Raw genomic sequence first — 15,528 nt, forward strand, 5'->3', positions numbered from 1 at the left:
GCTCTCCTGGAGCACCTTTAGATCCTGGAAGGGGCTCTGAGCTCTCCCTGAATCCTTCTCTTCTCCAGGTGAGCACCCCCAGCTCTCCCAGCCTGGAGGGTCTCCAGCCCTTGGAACATTTGTGGATTTCTGTGGATTCCTGTGGACTCTCCCCAGCAGATCCTCCAGAGATCTGCAGGTTCCCATCACAGCTTCCTTGCCCATGTTTTTTGGGGAGGGAACACAATGGTGCTCACCAAGATCTCATCCTGACCTTCCTTGGTGAAGCCAAGGTCCCCTCTTCAGCCTGAGGAGCTCTAAGAATTAATGGCTGCCACAATTTCAGAGCACAGAGCATCAATATCCCTTTGGCTCTGTGCTCAGAAATATCAGTACTTGGACTGTCTTCAATCAATCAGCTGTACCAACTGCTCTCCACAGTTTTTTTTAAGGAGGAAAATGCCAATCACACTCGGCATTTGGCTGAAATGTATGGAATGAGCATTATTCTATAGGGATGGAACTTGCCGAGGCTCAATTCCAGCTGGGGAGGGATGGGAAGGGGGGAAAATAAAACAAAAAAAAAAATAATTTCAGGTCGAAGCAGCTGAGCATTTCCTTCTCCAGATTTTTTAGAGGGAACAAAATCAATAGTATTCAAAATCTGGGCCAAGTCCTGTGCTGGCCAAGGGAAGCAGGATGCTGGCAGCTGTGCCTGCAGCTCCCGGAGATGCTGGCTCGGGCAGGAAGCTCTGAGGTAGTCGGTGGGATGTGCTCTTGGCTGTCCTTTGCTTCCTCAGTGTATGGGAGCAGCCTGTGGCTGGATCCTGTGGCACTGGAGCATCTGGCACAGCCACTGCTCCCAGGGACTCCGAGCAGAGCCTGGCACGAGAGTCTGGAAAGATCCTGTCCCGCTCCTTCCCCTCCTCTGGGCATTGGGAAGAGGTTTTCCTCTGCTCTTTGTTCTCCCAGCATGTTTTATTATATTTAAAACTGACATTTCCCCCCCTCCATCCACCGCACGCACCCCTCCCAGCTGGTGGAACACATCCCAAAATCCCGCTAACAGAAGGAGGAGCAGGATCCGTGTCCTTTGCAGTTCATCTTCCTCAGCGAGGCATTGCTGGCATGGGAACAGCTCCTTAATCTGCTGCATGGAAAAGTGCCTTGGAGTGTGGGTGTAGGGATGGCAGGCGGCGGGCCAGGAGAGGCTTGGCATGCCAAGGAAATAATGCATTCATTCTTCAAAATATGACAAAAAAAAAAAGAGTCTTCTGGATGTCCTGTTGGATCTGCTGTGGGAAGACAGGGAGAGAGGGAAGGCTTGGAAATAAAGCTGGCAGGAGGGAAAGGTCGGTGGGAAGTCAGGGGTGTCTGCACCTGATGCTGCCAGAGAAGGATATTCCACAAAAATAAAGGACAAAAGGCATTAAAAATATTGCACAAATGAAAACATTTTATATCTGTACATGATAAGAAATTAAAATTGGCCAGTGTAGAACACAATGTACCCCTGTGACTTTCTTTAAATAAATGGAATAAATGGGAGGCTGAGGGTCCCCGAAGCTTCCATTGAGCTCCGGAGTTAATGGGTGTTAATTAGCACAGAATGGGTGCAGCTTGTGAGGCTGGAGTTTGGGTCAGGAGCACCCTGCTTATGCAAATTTGCTGCCCGTGCTCATTTGCATAATGGAATCATAAATAGGAATTTGCATCAGGGAATCTTCTTGGAGACCAAGGATCATTCAGATATAATAGGAACAGGTATTGGAGAAGAGATCAGAACAAAGGTGAGGAAAGGTTTCCTTTGGAGATTGTGGAGCTTCTTGTGGGATTGGGAGAAAATGTCTGGAATGTTGAATAATTTTCAAATAAGTTTTCCAGTTGATTTTTTGGTGCTGTTTGATGGCTTCTGTACACAGTACACACAAAAAAGGAATTAACAATATTACAAGCTGTGAACATTATTATGAGGATAGATAACTTTGGAATTAGTAATTTTGTCTGGGACTCATCTCTGCAGCACAGAGTCCTACTGAGCTTGTAGGGCTGGTCATTTTTTATGGATGTGGAAGAGAAATAGACACAAAATCAGACACAAATAACTGTATTTAGGGAGATTTGATTCAGCTTCAGATTCAGGGACTCTCAGGGTTTTGTAATGTCTGTGTCTGGGGCAGGGACTGGTTTCTCCTGTCTTAAGATATGCAAATGGGACACTCTGGTGTGACCCTACTGGAGCTGTGGGATCCCCAATATCAGGAGGATGTGGAGCTGCTGGAGAGAGACCAGAGGAATCCACAGAGATGCTCCAAGGGCTGGAGCCCCTCTGCTCTGGAGCCAGGCTGGGAGAGCTGGGGGTGCTCACCTGGAGAGGAGAAGGATCCAGGGAGAGCTCAGAGCCCCTTCCAGGGCCTAAAGGGGCTCCAGGAGAGCTGGAGAGGGACTGGGGACGAGGGATGGAGGGACGGGACACAGGGAATGGCTGCACACTGCCAGAGGGCACGGATGGATGGGATATTGGGAAGGAATAGTTGGCCGTGAGGGTGGTGAGGCCCTGGAATAGAATTCCCAGAGAAGCTGTGGCTGCCCCAGGATCCCTGGAAGTGTCCAAGGCCAGGCTGGACAGGGCTTGGAGCACCCTGGGACAGTAGAAGGTGTCCCTGCCCATGGCAGGGGGTGGAACTGGATGATCCCTAAGGTCCCTTCCCACCCAAACCATTCCCTGATTCCATGACTTCCATTTGCCCTGCCCTTTCACGTGTCTCTCCTGAATTCTGTGTCATTTATGTCAGCCTTGTGCACACAGATGTCCTGGATATCCTCAGGCATCTCAAATGATTCCAAATGTCTCCATTTAGGGAAATAAATGAATCCCTGGATGTTGAAGCTCCTGTGCAGACCTGGTCAATGTGGTTAATCCATAAAAGCTGCTCATCCCTGCTAACACCTGAAGTTCCATTCTGCTCTGTTTGTCTTGGAATATTTCAAATTTTTTTTTATCTCTACAAATGGAGTGCTTATCTCTCTTATCAGAGTAGCACTTTGCTTTCATTATTTTAGAAGAATATTTCAGCTTATGCTATTTATTAAGAATATGCAAATTACAGGGTTGCCTATGGAAACACAGGGTCCTTGGTGACAAAAAACCGTGTTCAGAGGATCTATAGGAGTATGGATCCATAAAGAGAATAGCTGGAGAAAATGGATGTGGATGCTGGAATGGAATATAGATTCTATAATTTAATTCCCAATTGTTTGATTAATATTTTTTCATAGGGATGCTTGAAAATTTAAAGATTCCTGTCTGAATCTGTTTGGGTTTGAAGTTCAAAACCAGAAAAAAAAGAAATTAAAACACCTTTTGAAATTTCAATTAAGAGTCAGTCAAAACCCATCACTATTCTTGTTTTTGTTTTGCAAATTAGCAATTAAAAAGTGACAAATGTCTTCAGTGCTGAAACACTCCTCTGCAATACCCATTATGTTCAAATAAGACTTTTTATTTTTTCTAGAAGCATGAGTGTTTCCCTGTTTCCTTCTTTTTATGCTTCCTCTTAGGAATGCCTCCAGAAGCTCCCTCTGTAACTCCAAAGCTACACTCACTTCCCCACTACTGGGGATTATGCAAATCTCTTCATGAATAGTTTAAAATCACATTCATGTTTTTGAGTTTTAAATTATAATATGGGTGGCTTATTTTGCTTTTATGGTTCTTTACCTCCTTGTTTTTTTTTACTTATTTGTTTCCCCCTCTGCGTTTTTATTTAATTATTTAAATTTATTATTTGAATTATTTACTTCTTCAGTTTCCGTACTAACGTAGTAATAATTAAGGGATGTAAACTTTTTTTTTGTACTACACGACCATGTGAAACCTTGAACTGAAATTATTTCCCTGTTTTGGTGATAATTGTCCACATTAACCATGGCTAGAGGCAGCCAGTGCTCTGGAAAACAGGCACTCCATGAGCTCACGTGACTAATTCCAGAATATTATGTGGGATTTTATTGTTAATATTTCTCTCCTTATGACAATTTCTCTGTCGAACGTGGCACCACTTTAGCAGAATAACAAACATCAGCTGAATGGATTAATGCTGGGGAAAGCAATTTAGTGCAGGATTGTTGTAAATGATGTCTCTTTACCAGCAGGTTGTTTTATTATGACAAAGATTTCAATTTTATCTGTTCTCGGGGATGGGAGGATTTATTGTTTGTGTGAGGTGGCAGCACACTTGAGAAAATGATGAGAGCAGTTCTTCAGGAGAATAAAATCCCTCTCTCTCCGAGAAAGGGCGGCACAATAAACTCAGGGATCAGCTGGAAGAGGAAAAATGGAGGAACCATGATGGGGACACAGGTCACTGGTGAAATCCACAGAGTCACAAAATAGTTCAGGTCCAACCATCCCCCAGCACTCCCAAGGCCACCATTGACCCATGTCCCCAAGTGCCACATCCCCAAAACTTTTAAATCCCACCAGGGGTGAGGAATCCACCCCTGCCCTGGAAAGAGGGGTCAGAGATGATTATCAATGAGAGAATCCCCAATAATAGTTATTGATCAGGTCATTGGCCACAGCTCTGATGATCAGGGATTTCAACAACAACATTAGTGATTTATTGAGCATTAAAATCCCTGAAAAAAAACAGTAAGAATGAGCATTTCTGCTTTGTATTTTGAGTTGGGCCTGTATCTGAGCTCAAACCTGAGTTTGGGTTGTCTTCTTAATGTAATGTGGAAGAAAATGTGGATCTGCCCCATTCCTTGGCATGGATGATGTTGCTCTTTGGCCTCCCTTCAGTGTGTTTGTCCAGCCAGTGGTAGTTTGATAAATTGCTTCCTGTGAGAGGCTCAGCCTCACCTGCTGTGGGCACAGCTGGAATTTTAGGCAGCTGGAGCTCAAACTTCCCTTGGAATATTAAGGATGCAAAGCACTGAAGTATTAGAGTTGGGCAGGAGTTTATTTTCCATGTGTCTCATGCAGATCCAGACTTGGCATCTAAGCAAAAAAACCCCTAAACAAGTTAAATCACCCTTGGAAGGAGTTTCATACAGTCTTGGTGTGCCCAATTCCCAATTCCATGGGAGTTCCTGGCTCTGCTGTGGATCCAGGCTGGGAGAGCTGGGGGTGCTCACCTGGAGAAGAGAAGGATCCAGGGAGAGCTCAGAGCCCCTTCCAGGGCCTAAAGGGGCTCCAGGAGAGCTGGAGAGGGACTGGGGACAAGGGATGGAGGGACAGGACACAGGGAATGGCTTCCCACTGCCAGAGGGCAGGGATGGATGGAAGGAATTTTTGGCTGTAAGGGTAGGGAGGCCCTGGAATAGAATTCCCAGAGAAGCTGTGGCTGCTCCTGGATCCCTAAAAGTGTCCAGGACCAGGCTGGATGGGCCTTGGAGACACCGGTCTGATTTAAGTGAGGAACCCAAGTCCAAGAGCCCTGGTTGTCTCTGTAACCAAGGGACAATAACTGCAATTTCATCATCAATTTGTATCTTCTGCAGGAATTGTCCTCAAGAGTTCCTGCCTGTTTCCAGGATCTCCAGGAGCAGCCTTGGCTTTTAATTGCTGCAGCTTGCTTAAGCATCTGAATTAGAAGTAGAAATCCCAGTTCCGTACTTTTTGGTGAATTAAAACTTAAATTTGAAGGTAATTTCTGAAGGTTCAAAGAAGGAACATTGTGAGGCATTAAGGAGGGGCTGCTCTGCTCTTCTGGTTGTGCTTTGAAGGATCATTTCTATGACTTTTTACCCTGTTATATCTGCAGGGTTACCTGGAGAAAACTCTCATGAATCACTAATTTCTGTGTATATAGAAATAGTGTATTTAATGTTTATTTTTACTGCCTTTATTTCAACTGTTTTAGAAAGGGAATAATAACAGGATGTTATAATTGAAAAGAAAAATGCATTGCTCCAATTTGACAATACTGGAATCTTCATGACACTCTAAATAAAAACTTTAATAAATAGTCCCTTAAGCATTTATTTAACTAAGCCATCAGACAATTGTCAGTGTAGGTGGTGCTTATTCCTTTAACCAGAAGAGGTTTTAATTTAGACCCTTAAACAGTCTGGTGTCCTTTGATAATTGGCCATGGGGGCGAATGACTACAAAAATCTTGTCTGAACATCAAATATCTCTGTGCATAAATTGTTAAGCTGAAGCATTTTTCCCTTTTTATAACATATAATATAATCCATTATTGCTTCCACCTCTGCCTGAAAGCAGAAAATTAAATAACTGTTTGCCATTAATACAAATTATTGTGTTTTGACAGCTTCCTAATCACTTCAGGTAAAAATGGTGCTGCACAAACAGCACAATTGCCTTATAAGAAATTATTTTTTGGTGTGTGCATGAGATTTCTCCTTGTTTGGGCCCTCAAACCCTTTCAAGGTTTGTCCTCTGTGATAAATTGATATTCAGAAGCATAAATCAGGCTGTGCTTGAGTCGTGCTCTGATGCAGAATGGATTTCTCTTTATAGTTACTCTATAAATAAACTTGGACAACACTTGACCAGCAGGTGCTGCCTATAGATGTTCCTTTCACTATGCCCTGTATCAATTAATATGCAAATGAGTGATTGAGTATTGGCAGATTTTGACCTCTCAATGTGTATTTTGTGCCCTCTTCAGGTATGGGGTGTTTCTGGGGAGCTGAGAGGAAGTTCTGGAGGCAGAAAGGAGTGTATTCCACTCAAGTGGGTTATGCCGGAGGACATACCCCAAACCCTACCTACAAGGAGGTGTGCTCAGGTGAGTCTTTCCTCTTTGGTTTTTAAGGATCAGGAGTGGACTCCTGAATTATGAAAGTGAAGAGTGAAATGAGTGTCTGTGATTGAGGAGATTTGGGGTTGACTTTACATCCCAAACTGTACTGAAATCTATGAAGGCCCATCCCATTGCTGTCTCCTAATAACTAATGAGTCAGTGTATGAACAAATATTCTATTCTGATTAATAATCTGTTAATTCTTCACACACTTCAGTGCACAGCATCTTGTCATTTCCAGGCCGAACCCTTGCATTTATTTTTTACTCTGCACTACAAAACTCCAATGCAGTTTCTTTCTGTGATCTAAACCACAGAAACTCTGGTAGCCACCTAATGCTGCTGGAGGAGAAAATCCTGTTCTTTCTTGGACACACTTGGAAGTTTTCCTTTGGTTTATTTTCTTGTTAACATTTTTATGCCAAATGGTGACACTGGGGCTTGTTCTTAGTGACAAACTCTCACATGGGCTTCATGGAAAGGATGTGAAAAGTGACACGGACAAATAATGGGCACTTGAAGCCCTGTGCAGAGGTGCTGCAAGGCAGCCAAAAAGGCAGAAACTTGCTGGAAATTGTGAAAAGTGGGGAAAAGGGATGATTTGAGGTGGAATGGAGTGGAATGGAAATAGAAATAGAAATAGAAATAGAAATAGAAATAGAAATAGAAATAGAAATAGAAATAGAAATAGAAATAGAAATAGAAATAGAAATAGAAATAGAAATAGAAATAGAAATAGAAATAGAAATGGAAGGAAAAGGAAAAGGAAAAGGAAAAGGAAAAGGAAAAGGAAAAGGAAAAGGAAAAGGAAAAGGAAAAGGAAAAGGAAAAGGAAAAGGAAAAGGAAGGGAAAGGGAATTAAATTGGAATGGAATGGAATGGAATGGAATGGAATGGAATGGAATGGAATGGAATGGAATGGAAATAGAAATAGAAATAAAAATGAAAAGGGAAGGGGAGGGAAGGGAAGGAAAAATGAAAAGGAAGTGAAAAAGAAAAAGGAAAAATGAAAGGGAAAGTGAAAAGGAAAAGGAAAGAGAAAATGAAAGGAAAGGGAATTAAATTTGAGTTGAATGGAAAATTATTTTTCCACTTTATGGGAGAAGGGAAGGGAAATTAAATTTGATTAGAATGGAATGGAAAATTCTTTTTCCATTTTCTGGTGACAGCCATACAGAGGACAATCTGAAAAAGCCTTCTGGAGGGTGTGCAGGATTTGGAGCTATTTTCAGTGCGTTCTCCTAATACATAAATACACCAATTTTGGCCAGCATTACACAACCCAGGATGTTCATTCAGCACCAAACATCTTTTCATATTTTGCTTACAGATGTTCAGAACAATTCTGTTGCTCTGTATATTCATAAGCTTTTAGAAATCTGCATAGCTCAAGTGGCACTGAAATCAGAAGGGAAGAACTCTGCTGTTGTTATGCATAAACTGGGGATGTACAATTACCATATAAAATACGCAGCTAACGATGATTTCCTTAAAAACAGGGTCGTTTATAGGCTTGTGGTTCAGGCTGTTCACATGTGAGCAGGTCATTTGGGTTTGCTTTCAGTTGTTTTCTTTGTTTATCTTCAGTGACTGGAATGTAGAGAAAAATAAAGCATGTCTGGTTATTGTATGATATTAGTTAGAAGGCTGAGATTCAGTGAATTAAACCAATTTATAATCTTGTCAATTCTCATCTTTCTGAGGCATTTTCTCTCATGCACAAATCACAATTTCTAATAGTTAACAATTCAATATAACAATGTGCCACACAGACTTTGTTTCTGCTCTGAGTTATGTAAAATATTTGGCTGTGAAGTTGTTTCACATTTCCTAAGCAGAAAATCCAGGTTTTTCTGAGAAATACTACAGCTTCTTCCATAAGAATTATTATTTTGACTGATTCTTCCATATTGGATTTCCAGTTCTCCTTAAAATGTCTTGGCTCCCAAAGGTCACCTGGAAGGCTTCTAAATAGCTGATGGAGGAGAGTGGAGAAAGGGAAAATTAATTTCTTGCTCTGTTACCTCCTGTCCCTGTGGTCAGCTGGTGATTTCCCAAGTTAATTCCACAAGCCCAGGGCAGGGTGGTGGTTGGGATGTTGTTATTTAAGGATGGAAAGGTGTGGGGAGGGTTTGGCTGAGTAATGTGGGGTTAATTTTACATGTTTGTGCATAAACTGTTGATATAAAAGGCAACAATGGGAAATCTGATGGGAATTTTTCAGGAGTTGTTGATAGCAATAGAGAAATAAATGTTATATTGGAAAGTTCTTGGCTTCTTGGATTTGCCCTTCCGTAAAAATGCAGAAGAAACTCCTGTGACAAACTGTCAGCATTTTCATGGAATCCTGGAATCTTGGAATGATTTTGAGTGGGAAGGGACCTTAAAGCTCATCCATTTCCACCCCGTGCCATGGGCAGGGACACCTTCCACCACCCCAGGTTGCTCCAAGCCCCGTCCAACCTGGCCTTGGACACTCCCAGGGATCCAGGGGCAGCCACAGCTTCTCTGGGAATTCTATTCAAGGTCCACAGCCCAGAATTCTTTCCCAAATCCCATCCATCCCTGCCCTGTGGCAGTGGGAAGCCATTCCCTGTGTCCTGCAGAAGATATAAATTGAGGATGAAATTGCAGTTATTGTCCCTTAATTACAGAGATCACCAGAGCTCTTGGACTTGGGTTCCTCACCTAAATCAGACTGGTGTCTCCAAGCCCTGTCCAGCCTGGCCTTGGACACTTCCAGGGATCCAGGGGCAGCCACAGCTTCTTTGGAAATTCTATTCCAGGGCCTCCCCACCCTCACAGGAAACAATTCCTTGCCATTATCCCATCCATCCCTGCCCTCTGGCAGTGTGTGGCCCTTCCCTGTGTCCTGTCCCTCCATGCCTTGTCCCCAGTCCCTCTCCAGCTCTCCTGGAGCCCCTTTAGGCCCTGGAAGGGGCTCTGAGCTCTCCCTGGATCCTTCTCTTCTCCAGGTGAGTACCCCCAGCTCTCCCAGCCTGGCTCCAGAGCTGTCATGAATTTGTGACTCTCCCGATGCTCAGGCATGGTCTTACATTCCTTGGAGAATCCTTCAGCTGGACACTACAGCACTCTTCCAAAGTGGCTCTGGCTTCTCCAAAGTGTTTAAATGTATAATTAAACTACAAATATTCCCTTCCCTTTCTGCACCTTGTAAAAAGGGATCTGAAGGTTTCCATGGACAGGAACTGAGTCCTCAAGATTAAAGTTTCCAAGCAGTAATGAGAGTGGCTCAGAACATTTTCTTTTGTTATTAAATTGCTGTCAAGAGAATAGATTCCTGTTGTGCCTTTGTCTGGTCTTTTTTTTTTTTTTTTTTTTTTTTTTTTTTTAATCCTTATAAGAACAGGATATAGGAATTTTAATGACTGTGAAGAATCTCAGTGTTCACCATGCCCTTGATCTGTGCCTTGATAGGATTGGCCAATTGCTCCACCTCTCCCCTTTTCCCCCCCCAGTTCACCTGTGAGAAAGGAAGGAAAGGTCAGCCAAAGTACAAAATACTGCATCAATCAAAGTTAATGTCACGAAATGCGGGAATTACTGTTTTGTGTATTTTTTATAGCAATTGAAGAACAGGATTTTGTAGAAAATCTGTAATTTTTGTTAACTAGAACAGTTGGAACAAGTTGTGTCTCTGCAATCATGAGATTATCGTCCTAGGATCCTCCTGGGTGTGCATCTAAACCTTGATATGACCCTAGAAACTATAATTTGTCCTCCATTGAATTGCTAAGTCATGAAATAAAATGAATGTAGCAATTTCACTTCAAAAATAATTTGGAAAGGTGATGGCAGATGCTGCTGTAACGATAAAACCTTGGCAACAAGAACCCAACAGATGCACTGAATTTCACTTACCTGCTCCTCTGCAGCTCTACCTCCAAATTTTCAAAGCTGACACTCCTGACACGTGTTATTTTTCAGCTGAGAAGTTGACCAAGAAAACTTTATTGTACCTTAAAATCCAGGATGCAGGAATGGAGTCTGTAGATTTGTCATTTAAAAATGAAAGGCAGAATAAATAGATGTTTTTCATGGTAAAGAAATGATAAGTAAATTTGCCGTTGCCTGAAAAACAAAAAGCTCCTTGCCCACAAGGGATGGCAGCAGCTCTGCTGAGGGAGCTCTGCTCCATCTGTAATCAAGGCTGAGTTCATTTTCCATCTCAGAATTTGACTTCTCAGGGTCAATGTCTTGTCTGGTTCAGGCTTGAAGAAACCTAAGTGATATTTATTATTTAGATACCTGATTGTGCCTGGTAGCAAATTTAAAATCCTCATAGCCTCACGGCTGTCCTCTGCTCCTTTCATCTGTTTATCCCAGCATTGCCCACAATCACAGGCTTGGGTTGTAGCAGCAGCAATATAAATCCCAAATATATTATTTATTATTAACAACTTTATTTGAATTGTATTCCACTGAGATGTGTTGTTTCCATCTTCCCCGTCTCCTGCTTTATTAAAGATATATACAAGATGAAAATGTGGCAGCCCCAGAGGTTGAAAGAGCCATTACAGAGCAAGTCAAAGACAAAATCTTCTGACCTGGAGCCTGCAGGAAGCTCCCAAAGGAGCTTCATTTTCACAGGAGATTCCAAGCAGGATTGGGCTGAGATGTTCCCCATGTCACTGGGCCTGAAAACAGAGGATGCAGCACAGAGCTGCTTCTTTTTAACTATCACAACACGTTGTGTTTGTGAAAATGGTGTTGTAAAAAACCTCAGTGCTGTTGTTGAGGCTGGTGGGGGGGGTTTCCTACTTTTTGTCTTTTTTGTTCTTTTTGCTGTGGAGACCTTGTTAAGAAAAAATAAGCTACAAAGGCAGTTAGTCTGTGCTCAAACTGTGCTCCCAGAATTTATGGTTACTACAGGTGGTAGGTATTGGGAATAAATCCTTCCCTGAGAGGGTGTTGGGGCCCTGGCACAGAGAAGCTGTGCCTGCCCCTGAAGTGTCCAAAGCCAGGTTGGACAGGGCTTGGAGCAACCTGGGATAATTCCCATGGCAGAGGAGGTGGAAAGGGATGGATTTTAAGATCTCTTCCCACCCAAACCACTGTCTGTGAAACCAGGCAGAAGCTGCATCTCTTGGGAGACCATGGCTCTGGAATGAAAGCAGAACATGTTGGTATTTTCCTTGCATTTCTTGTTTATTTGGTTGTGCTCCTACTCTTCTGCTGCTCATTCCCCCAGGTGAAATCTTCCTTCCTTTCAGGCACAGGACTGAAATGCTGTGGTGTCAGTGTGGATATGTTTGATAATGTATTTTTCCTGAAACTGGGAGAGCACTGCAATTACTCTGTGCAAACATCACCCCCTCTGACTTGCTTGTTTTATGGAACATCTTCCTGTGCTGGCATAGAAAAGTTTAGAAATTAACTCTTGTCTCACAGAGGTAATTAAGATTTTGAATAATTCTGCAAGTGACCTGCACAGTTTCTAGGTGTTGGATGAATAATGAAATTATCAAACCACAGGAGTTTAACTTCTATTTGCTCAGCTATGCCCAAGCTGTTGTAGTTCAGCTTTCAATAAGTAAATTTTTATAGAGAAGTTGTGCTCTGTGTCACCTTTGCAGACACTCATTTTTACCTCAGCTTCCTCCAGGTGAGGAGAATTTGGTCCATGAGGAAGACAAGAACTCCATCCAGTGAAAGGAAAGGCAAAAGACCTTTGGATCCTCATGGCTGTGATGCACGGCAGCAACAACAATCTAAAGGATATTTAGAGAAGGATTTTGGGGAAAGGCAGAGCTCAGGGGTGTTCCTGGATTTCCTGGGCTAAGATTTGAGCACATCCATTGCAGGTGAATTCTTTGCAAAGAGACAAAAGAGACAAAAGCCTTTCAGAAGGTTTGGTGCACTAAAAAAGGGGAGATTGTGGAGCTGGGATTAGAGAAGGTGTAGAGTAGCACCTGCAAACTTCTGGATGAAACATCAAAACTCATTGTAAAGTAGAATCCATCCCTTTGTATCTGTCAGGTTGGAAGTCCTGGGTGTAAGCAATGGAAAAGACTCATCCAATTTTTATTTGAACACCCAGAACGATGGAAGTTCCACCATTTCCATCTGTGGGCAACTTCCCCACAATAATAGGGTGCAACACCCCTCCTAAATGATTTGTAGGACTCAGTTAATTCTTTTTAACACTGCAGCAGAGATCTTTGCCTGCAGAGCCCCAGGGATCACCCACAAGGCACCCAAAATGCTTCTGACAAAAGATAATTGAGGTACAGCTGAGGCTCCTGCTGCTTTTTGCTCATTGACTTCAAAACCCTTTCCAAAAATTGTGTCTGGGACCTGGATGCCCCTACAACAGGGGCAGGAGGGAGGGTGGATCACTCTTCTCCTGACCCCAGGATGTTTAAGGAATACCTTGGCCATTGCTGGGATAACTGGGTCACTCAAAAGTTTATTTTGCCCTTCACTTGGGCACCACATCCCCTTTTTATTTAAGCTACTTTTCTGGAAATTCCTTGAGCATAGAATCTCAGAAAAGGAATAATAGGAAGGGAGGACATTGGACTGTTTGGAATGTACCTGCTGTGCTGATTCACACCAAGGATGCAGCTGATCTAAGAATTTACTGCAGCAGAAATCAGCATGGCTTGGGCTGGATGGGGCTTGGAACAGCCTGGGCTAGGGTCAACTGGACCTGGATCAACTTTAGGGTCCCTTCCCACCCAAACCAGACCAAGTTCTGTCTTCATTTACCTCCCAGCTTCCAGGTATTAATGATTTAGTCTTTAATCATCACTGATGACCTTTTCCGTATTAATTTGTTTATCCACCTCTTTAATACGATTTTATTCCTGGCATTCACAAATAGGAGGGGAAATTGGGGGTTCATTAACTCCAGTGCTGAGCCTGTGCAGGAAGTTTCAAAGAGAACTTGTTAAAGGATATTTTGCTAAAGGTTAATTCTTGGCAGCTCCAAATCAACATGTCTGGAAATTAAGTATTTATTCGGAGGAGGAAGGAAAAATTTCCTTTACTGATAGTCTTCCCTTATTTACGAGTATTCCACAGTAATGTGCTGTACCTCTGTACCATCAGTAGGGCTCAGAGCAATAGGAGAGCTGGAAAGTGATGAAAAAACAAGGTAATGGGGGAAAAAAAGACAGATCTGCCATAGGAGGTCTGAAAATATCACTTATGCACAGGGCTGCTGTTAGGACGTGTTGTTTCTTACCCAACAGTTCAAATAGTTGCTGTTATTCATCTACTCAGGATTAACATTGTGATGTGAACTGTGGCCACCAGCACTAGAACAGTTTGGTGTGTTAGTGAAAATGAAGTTATCAACAAGTTCACTGTTGTTATGGCAGCCAGTGGGGTCTCTTACTTCTTGTATTTCTTGTGCTTCTTGTACTTGAAGTACTCCTTGTTTTTGCTCTGGAGACACTTGTAAAGTGAAAACAAGCTATAAAGCCACTTACTGAGTCTACCAAACTGTGAATGAGGGAGGGACCTTAAGGTGATCTGGTTCCTGCAGCACTCAGAGCAAACCTGATTTCTACTTGGATGAGGTCACCTCAGGCTGGTCACTTTGTCCACATCTCCAGGCTGACCCTAAATTTGTCCTTCCAAAGGAGGAGAAGCTGCCTGCCTTGGATGGAACCCTCTTGGAGCTCTTAAAAATCAGCTGAAGGATTGTCCTGTTTGTCTTCCAAAGCAGCTGCTTTGTTAAAAGCAAGAGGAAAACACTCAGAAGTACCTGAAGGGAGCCTACAAGGAAGATGGAGAGGGAATTTTCACAAGAGCCTGGAGGGACAGGACAAGGGGGAGTGGGTTTACAGTGACAGAGTAGGTTTAGACGGGATAATACTGGGAAGAAATTCTTCCCTGTGAGAGTGCTGAGCAGCTGGGATGGAATTCCCAGAGAAGCTGTGGCTGCCTCTGGATCCTTGGCAGCATCCAAGGCCAGGCTGGACAGGGCTTGCAGCAACCTGGGATGGGGAAAAGTGTCTCTAGCCATGGCAGGGGTGGGAATTTTACGGTCTCCTGCAACCCAAACCATTCTAATTCCATTATTCTACATAGCCAGGACTCCTCCTAGACTTGTATTTAGCAAGGAATATTTTGCTCTGAGGAGCTCAGCGCACTCTTTGCACTGCCCTGCTCTTGTTTTCAATCCTTTTGGGGTGTTTTGTCTGTACTGACATTCCCAACCACCCCTTTTAAATCCATGGATCCTAGGAGTGCTCTGTCTGGGAAGGATCAGGAAGGAATGATGAGATTTCTCTGCCTGGAGACATTTCTGTGGCTGTTACTGAGCCCAGAAAAGCTCTGTGGTAGTGGCAGTATCTGTTCCCACAGTGTATCCACACACATCAAATGTTCCTGGGAAAACAAACCCAAATCCCAACATTTGTCCAACTGCAGTTTTTTTGTCGACTCCTTTTCCCTCTCAGTTTAATCCAGTGTTTACTCAGTCAAGTGATTCAATTAGGAGCTGTTTTTATTTTCTTTCTGAGGAGTGAAGAATGTTAATTGTAGCTGAAATGCCTTCGAGTGATTCTCTCCTAATGTCACATTTCCATAAAATCTAGGAAAGCTTTGCTTTCTGCAAAGAGAGTGCAGCAGCAGAACAAAAAAAATGCTAAAAAACTGGGTTTAATGTTCTGAATGCTGGACTTGGCATGGACTGGGACCTTGGTGGGGAAAGCAGAGGAAAAAAAGAAGGTCCTTTACTCCCAAAGTGTTGTGCTAGACTGAGAGAAAAGGCAGCAGATTGTGCAGACAGTTGGAG

General features: G+C 43.0%; 1 protein-coding gene across 2 annotated transcripts in view; it reads left to right on the plus strand.

Moving 5' to 3' along the window:
• Positions 1–15,528, plus strand: part of MSRA (methionine sulfoxide reductase A) — a 242,287-nt gene that overhangs the window by 105,788 nt on the left and 120,971 nt on the right. For both annotated transcript variants that reach the window (XM_058020270.1, XM_058020272.1), the window contains exon 3: positions 6,624–6,743. In XM_058020270.1, the coding sequence (XP_057876253.1) occupies positions 6,624–6,743 (120 nt within the window). The remainder of the gene's footprint in view (positions 1–6,623; positions 6,744–15,528) is intronic.

Source organism: Melospiza georgiana, chromosome 3 (genome assembly GCF_028018845.1).
Source record: "Melospiza georgiana isolate bMelGeo1 chromosome 3, bMelGeo1.pri, whole genome shotgun sequence".
NCBI lineage: Eukaryota > Metazoa > Chordata > Aves > Passeriformes > Passerellidae > Melospiza > Melospiza georgiana.